At 47.2% G+C, this 17371-nt stretch overlaps 4 protein-coding genes across 8 annotated transcripts in view; 3 read left to right on the top strand and 1 right to left on the bottom strand.

Moving 5' to 3' along the window:
- The window catches only part of tesk2 (testis associated actin remodelling kinase 2), a 34504-nt gene extending 31410 nt beyond the window's left edge, over window positions 1-3094 (top strand). For 2 of the 3 annotated variants that reach the window (XM_030364175.1, XM_030364176.1), the window contains exons 12-13: window positions 425-985; window positions 1229-3094. In XM_030364175.1, the coding sequence (XP_030220035.1) occupies window positions 425-985; window positions 1229-1692 (1025 nt within the window). In that variant the 3' untranslated portion in view covers window positions 1693-3094. The remainder of the gene's footprint in view (window positions 1-424; window positions 986-1228) is intronic. The other variant, XM_030364177.1, reaches the window with a different exon arrangement.
- Window positions 3095-3233: 139 nt separating this feature from the next.
- Window positions 3234-8243, bottom strand: toe1 (target of EGR1, exonuclease). Of its 2 annotated transcripts, none has more exons than XM_030364178.1 (10): window positions 8000-8243; window positions 7638-7791; window positions 7348-7388; window positions 7135-7231; window positions 6256-6414; window positions 5915-6028; window positions 5524-5672; window positions 4887-5049; window positions 3726-4678; window positions 3234-3613 (listed from the first exon to the last, which is right to left on the bottom strand). In XM_030364178.1, the coding sequence occupies exons 2-9, from the start codon at window positions 7749-7751 to the stop codon at window positions 3920-3922; spliced, it is 1596 nt and encodes a 531-aa protein (XP_030220038.1). In that variant the 5' UTR covers window positions 7752-7791; window positions 8000-8243; the 3' UTR covers window positions 3234-3613; window positions 3726-3919. The 2 variants fall into 2 exon arrangements, with proteins under 2 accessions (XP_030220038.1, XP_030220039.1); XM_030364179.1 differs by having other exon boundaries at window positions 7638-7781.
- si:ch73-382f3.1 (THAP and Tnp_P_element domain-containing protein) lies at window positions 7226-11933 on the top strand. The gene is made up of 6 exons (XM_030364180.1): window positions 7226-7269; window positions 8241-8333; window positions 8666-8889; window positions 9445-9604; window positions 9836-10020; window positions 10279-11933. The coding sequence occupies exons 2-6, from the start codon at window positions 8273-8275 to the stop codon at window positions 10693-10695; spliced, it is 1047 nt and encodes a 348-aa protein (XP_030220040.1). The 5' UTR covers window positions 7226-7269; window positions 8241-8272; the 3' UTR covers window positions 10696-11933.
- An 842-nt stretch (window positions 11934-12775) lies between these two features.
- selenop2 (selenoprotein P2) lies at window positions 12776-16665 on the top strand. 2 transcript variants are annotated; one of them, XM_030364183.1, is made up of 5 exons: window positions 12776-12861; window positions 13905-14155; window positions 14324-14536; window positions 14864-14972; window positions 15157-16665. In XM_030364183.1, exons 2-5 carry the CDS (start codon window positions 13932-13934, stop codon window positions 15205-15207), a joined length of 597 nt encoding a protein of 198 aa, XP_030220043.1. In that variant the 5' UTR covers window positions 12776-12861; window positions 13905-13931; the 3' UTR covers window positions 15208-16665. The 2 variants fall into 2 exon arrangements, with proteins under 2 accessions (XP_030220043.1, XP_030220042.1); XM_030364182.1 differs by having other exon boundaries at window positions 12788-12861; window positions 13902-14155.
- Window positions 16666-17371: the final 706 nt, after the last annotated feature.

Here is a 17371-nt window from a genome sequence, read left to right as displayed (position 1 = left end):
TTAGAGTCCTTTTATTTAATATGCCAAGTCTTCCTCACCGCTAGATGATAGAATACATTGAGGGAACAGAGGTTCAAGGAGCGGCTCGTGTGTGTTTGCCCTGCACTGCCCTCTGCTGGTGGGACACGGTATAAAGGAGCAGATACAAGGCGAAAGCAGGGCCAATTTAATTGGCGTTTGGTACCCAATAGCTCATTCATTTAGTTGCTATTTTCGAGTCGGCAACATGGAATTTATTTATTATATATATGTATAAAATGTTCTTTGTGCTCTTATGTAATGGAATTCAAAAACCGGCAGAAAGGTTTCTTCCTTTTATCTCCTGAACAACATTTGTGCTGTAATTCCAGAAGGACAACTATATTGTCTAACTCTCCCTCCCCTTGCTCTCCCCCCTCCCCCTCTCCCTCCCTCTCTCTCTAAGAAGAGAAGTCCCAGGGCATGAAGCGGCCGCTGGCCCTCCACGGCGCCAAGATCCAGCCCAAGTCCCCGCGGCCGCGCCGCAACATCTGGCTCAGCCGCAGCCAGTCGGACATCTTCGCCCGCAAGGCCGCCCGCAAGGTCAACGTGCACGACCCCTACTACGAGCCGCCGCCCTCCCCCTCCTCCCCCGACTACCTCCCCCACCACCCCCACAAGGTCAACCCCTTCAGCGCACGCGAGGACCTCCAGGGCGGCCGCATCAAGTTCTTCGACGTGCCGAGCCGCTCCGTCTTCTCGCACATGTTCGACCTCCGCTCCCCCCAGGGCAGCTCCTTCCCCCCCGCCGCCCACCCCCTGGCCGGGGCCCCGCCCGCCTCCCCCCAGCCTGAAGACCCCTACGGCTGGCAGCAGCTGCCGGGCCGGGAGTGCCGGTCGCTGCCCGCCTCTCCGCAGCTGTCCCCGGTGCAGGCCTTCCACAGTGTGGCGGGTCAAGCTAACTCTGCTAGCGCCGCCGCCGCGGTGCTAAACAGCAGCACGGCCCAGCCATCCGCCAACAGCCCCGGTGAGGCGGCCTATGTTTAGCCTCTCTGGGTTCAGTCTGGGGGTTTTGATGCTGGTGTTACCTAAAATGTGTTCCATTGGAATGATGTAGACAATAGGGAATCATTATTAGTTATTTATTATTATTGATCGAAAAACTGATTATTTAGTTAGATTTATTCCAATGAAGTTGTAGTCGGTCGCCACTCCAGCTTAAACTAACCTGTTGACCTTTTCCTCTTCCGGTTCCCCTCGGGGACCACAGCATCTAACGCAAAGGCCGACTCCCAGCTGCTTCTGGGAAATGAAGTCCGTCAGAGAGCAGCGCTGGACGCCTGGGCCAAGAAATACGCTGTGGACCAGATCCCGCCGTTCCGCTCACGAATCGCGACGGGGACGGAGGAGGACGATGAGGAGGAGGGGCGGTCGAGGAAGACGTCGGCAGAGAGTGCGGGGCAGGTGGACAATGTGTTTGGGGTTGCCTGGTCTCCCAGAATGCCTAGCGGCCATACAGACGGTAGGGACGCCATGGACTGCTCCAGCAGCCGGGGGGAGGAAGAGGCGGAGCAAGGGGAGGGCGGCTGCCCCATGAACGAACTCACGCACACGCTCACGCCGCAGGGGCCCGTGGACAACCTGCTACCGCCGCCCCCCCCCCGGGGCCCGCTTCCCCACCCCCAGGGGCCTGAGGGGAGCCCGGGGCCCCAGGACCAACAGCCTGGGCTGTGAGGACATGGACGCCTTTGGAGCTGGATTTTAAAGGAACAGTGAGAGCTGAAGAGCAGGAGGGAAGCATCCGCTTGCATTTCAAAAGGGAGGGAGCGCCACGCTCACGTCTTCCACACGGGGACCTCTGATGGGCCGTGGCGGGAGTCCGAGAGGAGAGTTAGTGAAGCACACCGGATGTAGTCTGGAACCAGATCCCCCTAGGATCTATATTAACGGTGTTCAGGGTGGGACACACACGTTGGAAACATGATCCATATACTAGAGATTATTTTCTTCCTGAAAAAAGGGGTGTGTATATTTAACGAGGACCGATGTAGATTTCTCTTGTTTCTCTTCTTAAATGGTTTGTATTCGGTGTGTGTGTGTGTGTGTGTGTGTGTGTGTGTGTGTGTGTGTGTGTGTGTGTGTGTGTGTGTGTGTGTGTGTGTGTGTGTGTGTGTGTGTGTGTGTGCGTGTGTGCGCGCGCGCGCGTGTGTGTGCGCGCGCGCGCGTGTGTGTGTGGCCTGAACCAGTCTTTGGTACTTAATTAATATTGTCCTTTTTAACGTTGTTTCTTACTCAGAGAATCTGCTTGAAATTTAACTGAAAAAGAAACCAAACCCAAATCACTTTATAACTCATCAATAGTTAAAAAAATAATACATGCATATAAATGGGCTTTTATATGAAGATATTTCTTGGGCTTCATAGATCCATACATCTTTTGATCTGTTAGAGATGCATGCTCCTAGAAGGTCGGAGATCGGTTGCGACTACTCTGGTCTATTTTCCCTATAGCAGCTCAAGTGTGATTGCGTAATGTCTGGTGAGGCCTAATGTCTAATCTCATGTCCCAGTAAAACCAGCCAGATGACACTTTCAGGAAACGGAACTAAAATAACTACTGCCGAGTAGTATTCATTTGATTCGTTCTTGTATACATTACTTTTGTCAATCTTCAGTGGAGACATTTTCAGGGTTAGTTTAAATTATTGGTTTAATTCAAGCACTTTCAGGTCCAGATTCTCTACTTAAGGGCTTCCTTCGATTGGCAATTTTCCAATTCTGTTGACTTATTCGATGGGCAAACTAATTGCACTTAATGCCGACTGTTAATAATCGTATCACTACATTTCTATGCATAAATGTATTCAGATGTTCTATTTTTTTGTATTTATGACGAACTGTTCTAAACGTCTTACTATGTGTATGTGTAAATGATTTGTTGTTGACCTGACTTCCATGAATGGTGACTGAGATGTTAATTAGATTATGAACCCTTATCTCCTGGTTTCATGCTAGTCTGCTTTCGTTTAAATGTAACAGAATTCAAGTAAACCAAAGCACAGTTTATATTAAAGACGTGTAAGAAATGTGTACAAAGAATACATGTTTTAAATAAATGTTGAGCTTCTTGCTTCTATATTCGCCTTACTTACTGCCCATTGTCCACAATCCTGTTTCAGCAGGTGTTAAAGCGTGACGAGGACTTAGAACAACAAAGGGCAGACTGTTTATTATTTAAGTCCATCATTTGGACAAACTGAGGCAAAAGACCAAAATGAGGTTGAATAACATTTATATCGTGATGTTTCCTGTTGACATTAAAAAAGGCTTAGCATGTAAAGAATGTTCTCTGAAATGATAAACCTGATGCAGAGAAAATCTGTAATAATGTAATTACTCTCTCCTAAATAAAATAACAGGAAACGGCAATATGAAGTTGCCGCACTAAATATTAAGATACAAAACATTGGAGATTTCAAACACAAAAAAATCAGACTGGAAAGAATTGTGTAGCGGTTCTAATCGGCTTTTAGATTCTCGTAGCAAAGACTTTGATACAAAACGCCCTGTACAGGTTCTGCTACCGTCGACCGGTGCATCACTCCCAAGAGAACAAAGGAGCAGACCCCTAAATGAACAGACCAAACATTAAGGTCTAATCCCATTTCTACCCCTTACCCCTTACCCGTACCCCTTGTTTTGAAGGGGTAAGGGGATGGGCGTAAGGGGAAGGCGTAAGAGGTAGAAATGGGATTGGGAACTTAGGCCCAATCCCATTTCTACCCCTTACCCCTTACCCCTTACCCCTTCAAAACAAGGGGGAGGGGGAAGGGGTAGAAATGGGATTGGTCCTAAATCCCATTCATTTATATGATCAACACATCTGTGTTGACCCTACCATCCTCCCCGCTGAAGCAGAAAGGCTCCTCTCAACCCAAGCCGTCTCTGGTGTGACCCACAGCTACTCCCCGTCCTTCTGCTGCTGCGGCCCGGCCTCCAGCAGGGTGCTGGCCAGGCTCTTGCCCCACACCAGCTCCATCTTCAGGGTGTGGGCCTTGGACGACTTGGAGAAGGAGCTCTTCACGATGTGGAGGGGCGCGGCCTTCCCGCTCAGATACACTTTGTTGTAGCAGGTGGGCAGAACCCGGTCCTTCTCCTCCTCCGTCTTCTTCTTCCCGTCCTCTCTGGCGTCCAGGGCGCAGGCGTAGGCGAAGATGTAGGCCGTCATGAAGGCGTCGAACCCGGCGCGGTGCGTGCCCCCCTCCAGTCTCTTCCTGCTGGCCTCCGCCGCCGCCGCCGCCTTCGCCTCATCGTCGGTAACACTCTCTTTCTTCAGCTCGGCGACGGCGGGCGTGGCCTTGTCTGTGATGTCGTCAGGGAGCTTACACGAGCCGTTTCCGGTGAGTTCCGCAGGAGGGGGCTCCGTGCGTGCTACCGGGTCCCCGATGGACCCGTCCTGAGAGGGTCTGTCGGCCGGGTCCAGTTCCAAGTGGGCGATCTTGCTCGCCCTCAGCTCCTCGTCCTCGTCCTCCTCCTGCTCCTCCTTTCGCTCCTCCTCTGCACCTCCTCCTTCTGCTCCTCCCTTCCTCTTGTCCCTCCTGTCCCTCTTCCTCTTCCTCTTGGACTTCTTGTCCATCCCCAGCTTCTCGTCCTGCAGGATGATCAGGTCCGTGTCGTGGGAGGAGGTGCATTCGCTCCCGGCGGGGCACCAGCCGAACGCCTGCATGTGAACGCTCATGTTTACTACGACGACCTACAAATAGACCCCGCCACAATCTGCATAATATTCCCTCATTTTCTAACTTCTTTACCAAATGGCTACTTTGTATTCTCTAGGTTTCTATCTGCATCCACGCTCCAAAGCATAGAACAGGAGAAAAAGCAGTGAGTAGTAAAAGAGACAGAGGCAGAGTCGTGTGTCTACTCACAGAGAAGCGCTGGCAGACCTCCTGCTGTCCGGGGGACGGGGCCACGGCAGGACACACTCTGTAGTCCACATAGCTGGACATGTGGCCGCCGTAATGACAGAACTCTATCAGCAGATGGGGCCCCGGGCCCCCAGCCTCCACACCCCGGCTGTTGTCCAGTTTACTGAGAGAGAGAGGGGGAGATGGAACGAGGGTGTGAGGAAGAGGTAGATCGGAGGCAAGAAAGTTACAGGAGAGAGAGGTCCCTTTTCGTCTGCGGCTATATTACACAAATTCCAGAAATATTTCTCTGACATTAAGCTTTCCCATTGGTGGATGACTGTAACCCTCAGTAGCAAGCACTTTCCTCCCCAGAAGATTATTTTAGGTGGAATTTGACTATCGGTACAATTTTTTTAGTCAGTCGACAAAGAGTGACTTCAGATGTTTGCTTATAGGGAGCAAGTAGAGGTTAAGGCTTAACGGTGTCTACATGTAACCTTCCAGCTGGGCATCAAACATACTCACCACTAGACTACCCCCCCCCCCCCCCCCCCCCCCGCCATCACATGACAAGAAACCAAGGTCGGCAAACACCACAACATAATACAATCAATAGTCGACCGCGAGTCAACCAAACACATGCAGCAGCACCCACCACTTCTTGTAGGCGTACTCCAGGTAGGAGGCGGTTTGGCGCAGCTCAAACTCTGAGGCGTATTTGGTGTCGTAGATGCCGGCGGGGAACATCTCAGACAGGTCAGCCGTGAAGGTGGTGAGACGCTCGGGGAGGTGGGAGTAGAAGCACTGCACACACACACACGCACACATACACACACACAGACACACACAGACACACACAGACACACAATGTAACATTATGTTTGGAAGACTGCAGACATGTAGCCGGACATCGCCAGACTGATGCGCAATGATCGACCCAAAGCAACCGTCCTACCCACTACTCCGGAGCCCAGTAATATGATGGTGCTACGGTGCTGAACTGCAGAGGAGGGCCAATGAGGACAGGAGAGGTAGAGAGACATTACCTGGTAGAGGAAGGCCATGTCTATGAGTCCATTGTGGAGCACCAGGGGTCTCCTGGCTCGGAGCAGCTCAGTAAACAACGACCTCACGCTGACCCCGTGGTTGTCTGCCCCGCCCTGAGGACAGAGAGAGAGACACAGAGGGATATATTAGAGCTCAATGGTTTGCTCAAATAGTTCAGGTATCTTGAAACAATGTCCTAACTTGCATTTCAGTTTGTTTGTTGGTTTATAGAGACTGAATGCGAGCGAGGGCGCGCGCGCGCACGGGCGTGTGTGTGTGTGTGTGTGCGTGTGTGTGTGTGTGCGTGAGTGTGTGAGTGTGTGTCTGCCTGTGAGCCCACCTTGTTGTTGCCCTTGCAGTAGGGGACTCCCTGGGCGTACTGCTTGTTGAAGTCGAAGCCGTGCTGCACGAGGAAGCGGACCGACTGGGGTTCGATCATGTACTCCTCCGAGCAGAGCAGCGTCAGGTTGTACACCTGCACCAGGTACGAGTCTGCGGGCTGACCGGGGAAACCAGCAGGTGTTAAGAGGGTGGATCACAAGAATAACAGCAGGCGTCGATACCTGATCCATCTTCATTCATGTCAAGATGCCTACGGAAGGAGATTGTATTGATGGGAATGTTTTGTATTGATTGTTTTGTTAAGGGTGGTCAATTCTCGCTGAAGCAGTAATATATGTTATGATGTTGAATTGCTGTCTCAATAGCTTCCTCAAGAGAGCAGGAAATGTGAGATTTATTATTTAAACGTGACATTAATCAATCACTCATAGTGGTTAACTGGTTATTAGGGATTGATAAACTAACTAGAATACTTTTGGGGTAGTTAGCATGAAGCTATAAGCTTCCTGACCGGTAAAGACAGGTTAGTAAACATCACAAGGAGCCCGCCTACCCCGCCATCACATGACATCACTTCCTCTCGAGCCAGAACCAAGTCAGCCAAATCATTAGCGCTGTGTGAAACAACCAGCAGTTCACCATCGTTCTCTGGCCTAAACTCTAACTCTAAGAGTGCCGTGCACTGCTGTGTTTGTGTCATTGTTTGGGACAAAGTGTCCAACGAGGATATTCAACTGAAAACGTCATAAATGTATAATTACTTGAGATGGATATTGAATAGACTGTAAAAGACAGGCAAGTAAAAACCACAAGACACCTAGAAGTGTGTTTGCCACTCTTTATCTGTGTGTGTGTGCATGAGTCTCTAGGTTTGTACCTTGCCGTCGAGCTTCTTGTAGCAGGCGATACCCAGGGAGAGGATGGATCGAGAGCGGGCCGCGTGACATATGGCCTTGTAGCGGTCCTCGATGCTTCTGTAAAACACCACAACGAGAAGAAATGCAAGTTTAAGGTAATGTTCAGTGCCTTGATCACTCACTTAATTGTTGGACTTTGTAAAGGGTCTACACAAGAGCAAAGGGAAACTCACTCGGCCAGCAGTGCTTTTCTATTTCCGAGACCACTCAGCTCCTGAAAGAAAAAGCAGACCGATATATATATATATATATATATATATATATATATATATATATATATATATATATATATATGGCTTGATTTGAGTTATTTACAACTCTGCAATGTAGTCTAATATCTGTAGAATAAAATCTAACGGTGAAATGTGTGCACAACCAATTATTAGTCTTGTAAAGCTAAGGATAGGATTTTAAAGAGGCAGTTTTAACAGAGGTATCTTTGGTTGACATCGGCACCACTTACTGTATCGATGGCGATGAAGGAAGATGTTTTGATGGCAAGCACCATAGCAGGCCACAGCTCTTTAAAATTATCATTCTGAACATCGATGACTGGAACTACCATCGCGGACGCCATGGGTGCCCTTGGAACTCTTTGCTGCTAATTCTAAAGTAAATTTCAATTGGAGAAGTATTATTATTATGAACTTTTCACACCAAAATACATGAGGCAGTCAGTGGAGCCAACCTTAAAACGTAAGTAATATTAGTACATTAAAAACGAGTTGGTCAGTGATGATCTCTGTGGTAAAGAGTCATAAGATATCGGTGGCCGGCTGAGGACTCATAAATGTAATTATCTTAATAATAGCCTTAATTTCTTACTTATCTTCAATCCTAACAGTGCAGCATGCAACTGTAAACACTGCAGCGTGCTTTCCGGGGTCCTGTGGCTAGAAACCGAAAGCAGCGGGCATAAATCCTAAACGTTAAATAACTATTTATAGGCTGAATTATCTATTTTTTAAACTATGTATTCATAAATTCTGTCTTATAATAAATATATATATTCTTTTTTTAATTCATATTAACGATAGTCATATATTTCTCTATTTTTGAAATACAGTTTTGACACAGGCGCTTACATGGACGATTCATATGCCCTACGTCACTAAGAACCAACCGTCGAGGACGAGTGCGCCATTTTGGCTCAAACAAAGTCAGTAGCATATCTTTTCCTCCCTAATAATCTCAAACGACAGGCTTTTAACAACTTTTAAAATATGTTAACTCAAGGTCGTTTGTTTAACCGAAGCTGGCATTTCACGCCATCAACATAGTGCGTCTTGTTATCCCTTGAAAGTAACTTGACACACTGGCTCAGAGACTGAGCCCAGCTGTGTTGACCAGACCCAGAGCCTTACCTGGTTCTGGCTCTGTGTTGACCAGCCCAGGGCCTTACCTGGTTCTGGCTCTGTATTGACTAGAGCCTTGGACCTGGATCTGGCTCTGTATTGACCAGCGCCTTGGACCTGGTTCTGTTTTGAGCAGACCCAGAGCCTTGGACCTGGTTCTGGCTCTGTATTGAGCAGACCCAGAGCATTGGACCTGGATCTGGCTCCACCATGGGCGGCTGCTCGGCTCCGAACTGTTCCAACTCCACCACCATTGGGAAGCAGCTGTTCAGGTTCCCGAAGGATGCGGAGCGCAGGAGGATCTGGGCCGTGAACTGCCGACGAGACTTCGAGCCGCCGCCTCACTCCAGACTGTGTCAGGTAGGAGGGACCACTGTATATATCATGTCGAATAATGATATGCACCTACAGAGGGGAAGACATTCATTTAATCACAATGACATCACCATCATTCAAGATTGAGGCAGGCCATGGGCCATAAACGGGGGAGGGTCGCAATGAATGACGCGTTATGTAGCTACAATCCCATTGAATGTTTACATCCCGTCCATGTGTTGTGGATGTCAAGTCCTGAAATGATTGCATTTTGCAATCATCACAACTGGAAGTTGTGAGCGGACGGTTCTCCATCATGATCATCTGTGTACTGGCAATCAAAAGCCATCAAACAGGAATAGTTTCACATCTTCTCTGTGATATGTAGGGTCCACCGGCCCTTTGCTAGATGGATACCAAACGTTTTAGTCAGGGTAAGAATATATACTTGTATTAAGCAGACACTTTTATCCAATGTGTTTCTAGTGAATATAACTACATGTCCTTAAGGAGCAGCTTGCGATTAGCCGTCCTGCTCAGAGATCAGCTGTGGACGCCCTAGCCACTTCACAACACCTCATGAATTCCATTTCTCCTCAGGACCATTTTGAGCCGAGCCAGTTCGAGGAGGTTGCGAGATCTCCTGCCGGTGGCAGGAAGTTAAGACCCAACGCTATCCCTACTCTCTTCGGCCTCCAGGAGCCCCCCTACCCTGCAATCACACAACCTCACTTCCTGCTTCCTCTCAAGCCAGAACCAGGTCAGCCAACTCATTAGTGCTGTGTGACGCAACCAGCGGTTCCACCATCGTTCTCTGGCCTAACCTCTAAGAGTGCCGTGCACCGCTGTGTTTGTGTCATTGTTTGGAACATAGCGTCCAACATAGCGTTCAATGTCGACCCAAAACGTCCTAAATGTTTCTAACCACATGAGACGTCGATTGAAATGGTTCTGTTGTTGTTCCCACTCTGTTCATGCTCTGGGGCTCCAGTGGAGAGAGAGCTGGGTTTTGAGGAGCACGGCTACGCCAGACACACCCCTCTCCCCGGGATGCTGATGATGATGGAGGAGGAGGAGGCGGAGGGGCACAGCGAGGCGCACCACTGCAAACAGTGTCTGCTCCTCAGGAGGCGACTGGAGCAGGAGACGCACACCTCGGCCCGGCTGCGGAAGGAGGTGCGTCGTTTCTCTACCTCCCGTCTCCCTTTCCATATCTCTCTCCCTCCCTCTTTTCTCTATCTCCCCCCCTTCAGTCTTTCCCCCTACTGCCCCCCCTGGTTTGTTTGCCTCTTCCCCACTCCCCTTCGCCTTCTCCACCTTCCCTTCTCGCTCCCCTTAAAGTCCTCCCTCAGGTCTTCCTACTCCCTCTCTGTCTCTCTTCCCCGTCCTAAAGACGATGCCTGTTCACCTTGTCCCCCTCCTCCCTCCCCTCAGCTGGACGAGATGAAGAAGCGGCTGTTCCGTCTGGACCGCATGGAGCGGGGCCTGCAGGGCTTCCTGTACGAGGACCAGGTGCGCGCGCTGTCGCTCAGCAAGCGCTCCCGCCGCGCCGTCTGGTCCCCGGAGACGGTCGCCAAGGCGGGCAAGCTGCGGCGCGCCGTGGGCAACAAGGGCTACGAGTACCTGCGGGAGACGGGCTACCCGCTGCCCTCCTACCGCACGCTCTGCAACCGCCTGGAGACCAAGATCACCGTGACGACGCACCTCAGCTGCGAGGAGCTGGCGGAGCTGGGCCTGGGCCTGATGCCCCCGCCCTCGGCCTACAGCCCCACGGGGGTGGGAGGGGTCGGGGAGGAGGAAGAGGAGGATGACGACGGGGTGGTGGACCAGCTCATAGGGGTGTTGTCCTGAGAGAGGCACCGGCTCAGAGACTATTGCGGTGTCGGGTGCTAAAAAAGGATGAGAAGGCCTCCTTGTTGTTCCTCGATTCTCAGACGCAGAGCGGAACACAGGGGTTTTGCTGAGGAGTCACAGTGCAAACTCTCGGCTTTACATGACGTAAGGCTTCAAACCTGTTGTTCAGGCCCGTCCCGGCCTCGGCATGATTCTACGTCAGACTGACAGGTCTGCTTGGTGCTGAGGATGATGGGCTGCTTGGCCTCATGCCTCCCTAACTACTACGCTAACCTGGACAGGAGGTGAACATGTTCTGAATGGCTCCTCCGCGCCATGCTTGCCATTGTTGCTGTTGAATGAACGCGTGGGACACTAGCACTATGAAGCTGACTATAGCCTATGGGCCGGGCCGACTGCCATCAGAAGGAAGGCTGAGCTAAGAGGGGGCGAGGAGCTGAGCCTGCTGCTGCTGAGAACACACTTGTACCTTGAACCTCCCAGTACGCTATGGAGGTTCCTCCGGTTGGAGGCGGGGCTTGTTTACATGTCTAATTTGCACAAAGGCGTGTTGTTGTCACTGCTGAGACTGAGATGATGTTAGGTTGGAGACGTGGTGAATGTTTCACTGGGCAAACAGTGATGTTGGGGACACATTTGTTTTTTTTGGCTTCTTACCTAACATTGTTGAGTAATATAGTTTTAATCATCTGGCAAGCTTTGCTGACAAAATATGAAAATACGATTATTTTGAAAGAAAGCTGAAAGAACTGTATTGCAATCTGTATCGTAATGTATCCTTTGACTTCCGAAACACTGGTTTCAATTTTCTGTGGGGCTCAAATTTTGCAATACAAGGACATCAATGTACTTACCTGGGGGTAATCAGCCATTTCAAGCAGTTGCAAATGCTTTCTCTCACTCATTTCAAGACTTTGTACCCACTCTGGTGTTGGTGTTTGCTTATGCTTGAATCACCAACTAGATCAACAATACATTGCTATCACATAAGAATGTGTGTTTGATGGATTTTGAGATGAATTGTGATCAGTATCAAAGATGTTCAATGATTGTAATGATACCGTTTGAATTTGAGTACAAATTCAAGCTTGGATGAATGAAGATTGAGTGGTTTGTGGTTCAATCTACAGAGATTCTAGGGGTTTATATGAGTAACGAGGTTGTGTGTGTTTGAAAGATTCGGTCACTGGTTAATTTCAATAAATACATTTTAAAAAATCCAATAATGATTTTTCAGTGAGTTTATTGACCTTACCTTAATGTATACAAATGAAGCGTCTTGCTTGCTGAAAAATAATTAAAACTAGAAGTTGATCGACATAAACAAACCAGGTATTTGGAACAATGACCGCTGGGCATCCGGCCTGGCATTGCATGTCGTCAACCCTCAACCCCTTTAGTGTTTGTGTGGCACACACACTGATTGGCACTATCATCAAAGATGGTTCACAGTGTATGTTTGTCTTGTTATCACGCCTACTCTTACACAAACGATCAGTTCATGTTGTTTGCAGTAGGACAAACATTGCACCAGAATAGGGTCAATATTTTAAATGTTTGTGTGCCTGTGTGTGTGTGTGTGTGTGTGTGTGTAGGGGGACCTGATTGTGACAGGGGTCCTGGCTCTAGCCAAGGTCCTTAAAGATTTCCTATCTAACTAGGTCCTGTGCCTTACTGCTGGGCTTGTCCAACGCCTGGCTTGCTGGATGTACTGAATGTTAAACAGTATCAACAGGGGAGAACGCTGATGGAGTGGTTATCATCTCTCTCTGCTCAAACAGAGCTTTACAATTGAGTCAAAGGTCAAACAAAAACGTTTGACACCACAGCATTCATCCAAAACACACAGGCAAAATGGCGATGTGGACCTGGTCAGAATTAAAAAACAACGTAAAACCGTACTTAATTGTGCAATATTTGGGATTGTTAATAGCATTTTATCTATGTAGGTTGTTGGGATGTCCAGAATACAATAATGTTGGACAAATTCACTGCTGTCTGTCTGTTTGCTGTCTGCTTAATCATCTCTTTCTCTCTCCCCCTCTCTCCCGCTCTCCCTCTTTCAGCCCCCCCCCCGCCTCCACACACCCCGAAAAGGGCTTAAAACCAACCAGTGGTCCCGCCCGTGTTTATTGGTGACAGAGCAGGAGACACAACACACAGGTCAGTGAGAATCTGTTTCAATACACATACAGTAAGAGTTATTATTGTTCTATTCAGGTTTGATCCAATTCTTCGCCTGTAACTGCATTGAAGGAGAAAATATTCTCATACTACATACACGTGGTGTTTTCTCAGGGATCACGCTGGGATTGATTTAAAAACTCTAAAAACCTTGAATTATGAATATCTGAATATATCTATAAATTAATTGTCTATTTGCTATCTGTAGAGAGAGAAAGGGTCGCAAGATTTGCTTTGTGTGTCAAATGAATGTGTGAACTTTAGCGGGTCAGGAAACATTTGGTCAGTGGTTCATGTGAAGTTTGTTTGAGTATTCAACATATGTGCTGTTATTTGTTCATATCATTTCATAATCTTTCTCAACATTTATCTGCAAATCGTCTTTCGGCCCTCTCTCCCACACCTCCACCCACTCCTTAGATTCTTAATCCATCCTGCCGTCTGTCTGTCTTTCCGTTCGTTGTTCCACCTCTAACTGGTTCATGTCTGGGCCGCGTTCCACACGGGAGGGCAAAGACAATGGTGGTTTTACTTTTTAATTAGTTCCGCATCAGACGGAATCAGCCCAGGCAGCCAGGCTAAAGCTCTGCCTGCTTGCTGATTGTGTGTTCCTGCTGGCAAGCTGATGGATTTAGGCTGGAAGCCAGGAGGAGGGCCCCTAGAATCACGTGTGATTGTGTTGTGTTTCTGTTGTGTATTAGCCTCCAGACACTGTCAAAGCCACTCGGTTAACTACAGCAAGCTGTGTCTCATTCAGGGGTTAAACTTAGTTATTTTATGGTTTTCGCAATCGGTTAAACTAGCCACTGATGTAGTCATTGATCCATGGATGATGGCAACAGAGAAAGAGATTGACAGATGTATATACAGTATTTAGGGTTACCTTACCTATCCATGATAGAAGCTCAAAGGTCCTAGGTTCAGTACCACCCCCCTCAATCTGGACGCGCTCTAAACCCTTCCTGCTCCTAATGCCCTGTGCATAACACATGTTTAACTTTGGCCCTGTTGGTGCTCAGCAGCCTATTCTAGTGTCCTGCGCAGAAAGGATGAGGTGTCTCCTGCCCCTGTGGCTGGGAGCCAGTCTGCCTGGTCTACTGTGGGCCGCAGCAGTCCTTTTGGTGGAAGGGGACAGCGACCCTTCCAGAATCTGCAAGCCTGCCCCCCATTGGGAGGTGGGAGGAATAGCACCCATGCCAGAGCTGCTGGGAAATGTAGTTGTTGTGGCGCTGCTGAAGGCCAGCTGACAGTTCTGTCTCACACAGGCGTCCAAGTAAGCTGAGATCATGAATGATGTGATGCATTTCTAGGGCTTTGTATTTTTATCAAACGTTTCGAAACCTATTGTTAAACAAAGCCCCCTGCGTTATTGCTTTGTGAAATCACAAAAACAGCTTATTAGGCAAATTCCTCTTTGACTATTATTGTGACTCTTCTTGAGGATTGGACACCTGCGTGAAAAGCTGAGCCGCAGCAACCTGACCGACGTGGCGTTCATGATCGTGAACGAGCGCGAGTTCCAGTCCCGGGCCATGTACTGGGAGCTGAAGAGGAGGGCCCCCCCTAACGTCCCCGTCTACCAGCAGGGCCCTTTACAGGACGACGTCTGGGAGATCCTCGACGGAGACAAAGACGACTTCCTTGTGTATGACAGGTAAAGAGGAGGTGGAGGCGTCATGACTTCCTGGTGTACATCAGGTAAACAGGACGTGGACGCGTCATGACTTCCTGGTGTATGACACGTAAACAGAAAGTTGATGGGCAATGACTTCCTGGTGTACCTAAGGTAAACAGGAAGGGGAAGGTGTACAATAGGTCAAAAGGAAAGTGCCAATTGATTAGAAAAATAAAATCCATTTCAATTTACATTTCAAAGTACATTTTCTATATTGTAGTCAATACATTTCGCTATTTAGCTTTGCTGTCAGACCACAATCAAATGTATTTCTCTCTCTCTCTCACTCCCTCCCCCTATGCACAGGTGTGGTCTCTTGACCTTCCACATTGTGCTACCCTACAGCTTCCTCACCCAGCCCTACGTTGAGGCAGCCGTGAGGGCCACCTCCCTCAAAGACATCTGCAACTGCACTGTTAGTCTCACACACACACACACACACACACACACACACACACACACACACACACACACACACACACACACACACACACACACACACACACACACACACACACTGATTTGAAATAATGAAAAAAAATATTTAACTAATAATAATAATATACTTTACATGTGACCCTGTTGACGTCCCATTCAAGGAGACCTTCCTCAGTGGTTCGGAATCAAACAAAGATGTCAATGAACAGTAACCACACAGCCGACAGAGACACTACACTTCCTTCTCATCAGCCTCCTCATATTCATCATCATCATCACAATCATCATCATCAGCAGCAGCAACAGCATCATCCTCATAAATTTGACGATATGAATCACACTCATATTCCTCATCAAAATCATTCCTCAATACATCGATCATAGTCAAAATCCCAATCTTTCTTAAAATCACAATCATAATCACAATCATCAGGAAAATGAATGATGACGATGTGTTTTCTTGTATGGTCATGGTGCATTTCATCAAATAATATTTTTCCCACAATACAACCCTCTATATTCTTCTTTCACAAAAATAACAAACATTAAAATAGGTCTTTGCAAAGAACCGTATGGAAATTAAACAACAAAATTGGTTAATATTGACGTTGCTAGTTTTACTGGGTAATGGATGGCAGTTTTGCCGGTGGCTATTGTTCCTATTTGTGCCCAGATCCTCCCTCCTCTGTCTGGGTTCAGCAGCATTCAGGCCTGTCTTCAGTTCTCTCTTCCATTAATGAAGTCTACCATGTTAAACCTGCTGACAGGAGTCTGTAGATTGATGTGTGGAGAGAGACAGGAGCTAGCCTAGATGTGAGCTAAAGCTACGAGTCATGGAGGGTCTCTGGGCCTAAACAGAGCAAAACCTCAGTAAAATAACTATCCTGTGTCCAAATAGAACACCAATGGTCAAGATTAATTATATATTTTAAGAGTTATAATTTGTAAATACAAGTAGCTTCATCTCAAAATTGTGTTTTCCCATTCTGTAATTACAGTTGCTAAATATAAAGTGCCAAGTGGTTGGTAAAGATTGTATTCATATTAAAATGTATGTATTTTATTTAGTTTATTTTGAAGCCATTTATGTTGCAAATGAATATTGTTGTTGCTTCAACTAGTCTCAGGAAATTCCTACTTTTGGTACATCATCCTATTTTGCTTTATCTCCTTATCAAACATTCAATCAAATAATTGAATGTCGAATATGCCGACATTTTAAAGAAGCCTATGTTTTTTTTTCATTTTGCATTCTGTCATTAATCCTTATGGGTTAAGTTGTATATCCATATTCAAACAGGCCTGCGCGTTTTTAGTTTTTGGAATCCATTCTTAATTGATTGGTTGTCGCTGCGCTGGTGGGACCGCTAGAGGGCAGCACTGTCGTGTTTACAACGTTTATTTCAATGTCGGTTGTCATTTCTTATTTTAGATTTTTTTCTATCTTTATTTACGAACACTTAACACTTACGATTATCGCAAACCATCGTACAATTGACTAGAATGGCTATTATACCACGAGAGGCTGGAAAAGGTTGGTTCATGATAAAACGAATAAAAACGCATTTGAATTGGTCAAAATCGAATCATTAGGATTAATGAAGACGGAATAAGTGTACATTGAGACGCGCTCCAAAGACTTTCTATATTAAAATGGTAATTTGATCATATTGGCTGCTATATCATTACAGAGAGCCTGAATTATGCTAACCGGGTGACAAGTTTCCGCTCCTCAACAGTCCTCAAGTTAAACCCGTCATACGCATGCGTAGGCCTACAGTCTATGGACAGGTGGAGATGAAATAACAATTAAAACAGCTAGTGGTTTTCTAATTCACAGCCTCTTCTTGTTTTCTCTGCCAGCGGGTGGACAGACAACAGGGACACTGGCAATGACGGTGAATATATTTAATGGAACATATTTTTATATTCAATGATTAAGGATCAATATTTCAACCGACATTTGTGTATATTGTACCCAACGAAGCAGTCAATTCACACGTTAACTGTGTGTCCACGCAAACATAAGAGCAGGATTTAGATTAAAATAGATTAAATTGCACTTTATCAATCACTCAACATGGGCTTTAGTTGTAACAGCAGCCAAACACACACACACAAGTTTATTTTTTAAGAAGGAGGGATTATATGAGGGCCTCAAAATGTCCAGGATAATTCACACGTGAATAATCCACATATCTGGCATTATATAATGGAGACCGAAACCTGACCATGTAAAATAAGAAAGATGTGAATTCTTAGAGAAAGAGAGATAGATGGATTATGGATAGATAGATTAATGTATGAACGATAGATAGATGGATGGACTGAATAAATTGATAAACAGAGTGTAATATGAATAGCGCTAGATGGAGA

This window comes from Gadus morhua, chromosome 8 (assembly GCF_902167405.1).
Source record: "Gadus morhua chromosome 8, gadMor3.0, whole genome shotgun sequence".
In the NCBI taxonomy this organism is placed as follows: Eukaryota; Metazoa; Chordata; class Actinopteri; order Gadiformes; family Gadidae; genus Gadus; species Gadus morhua.
Note: the sequence above shows the minus strand (reverse complement) of the source record. Positions and strands in the feature narration are given on the sequence as shown.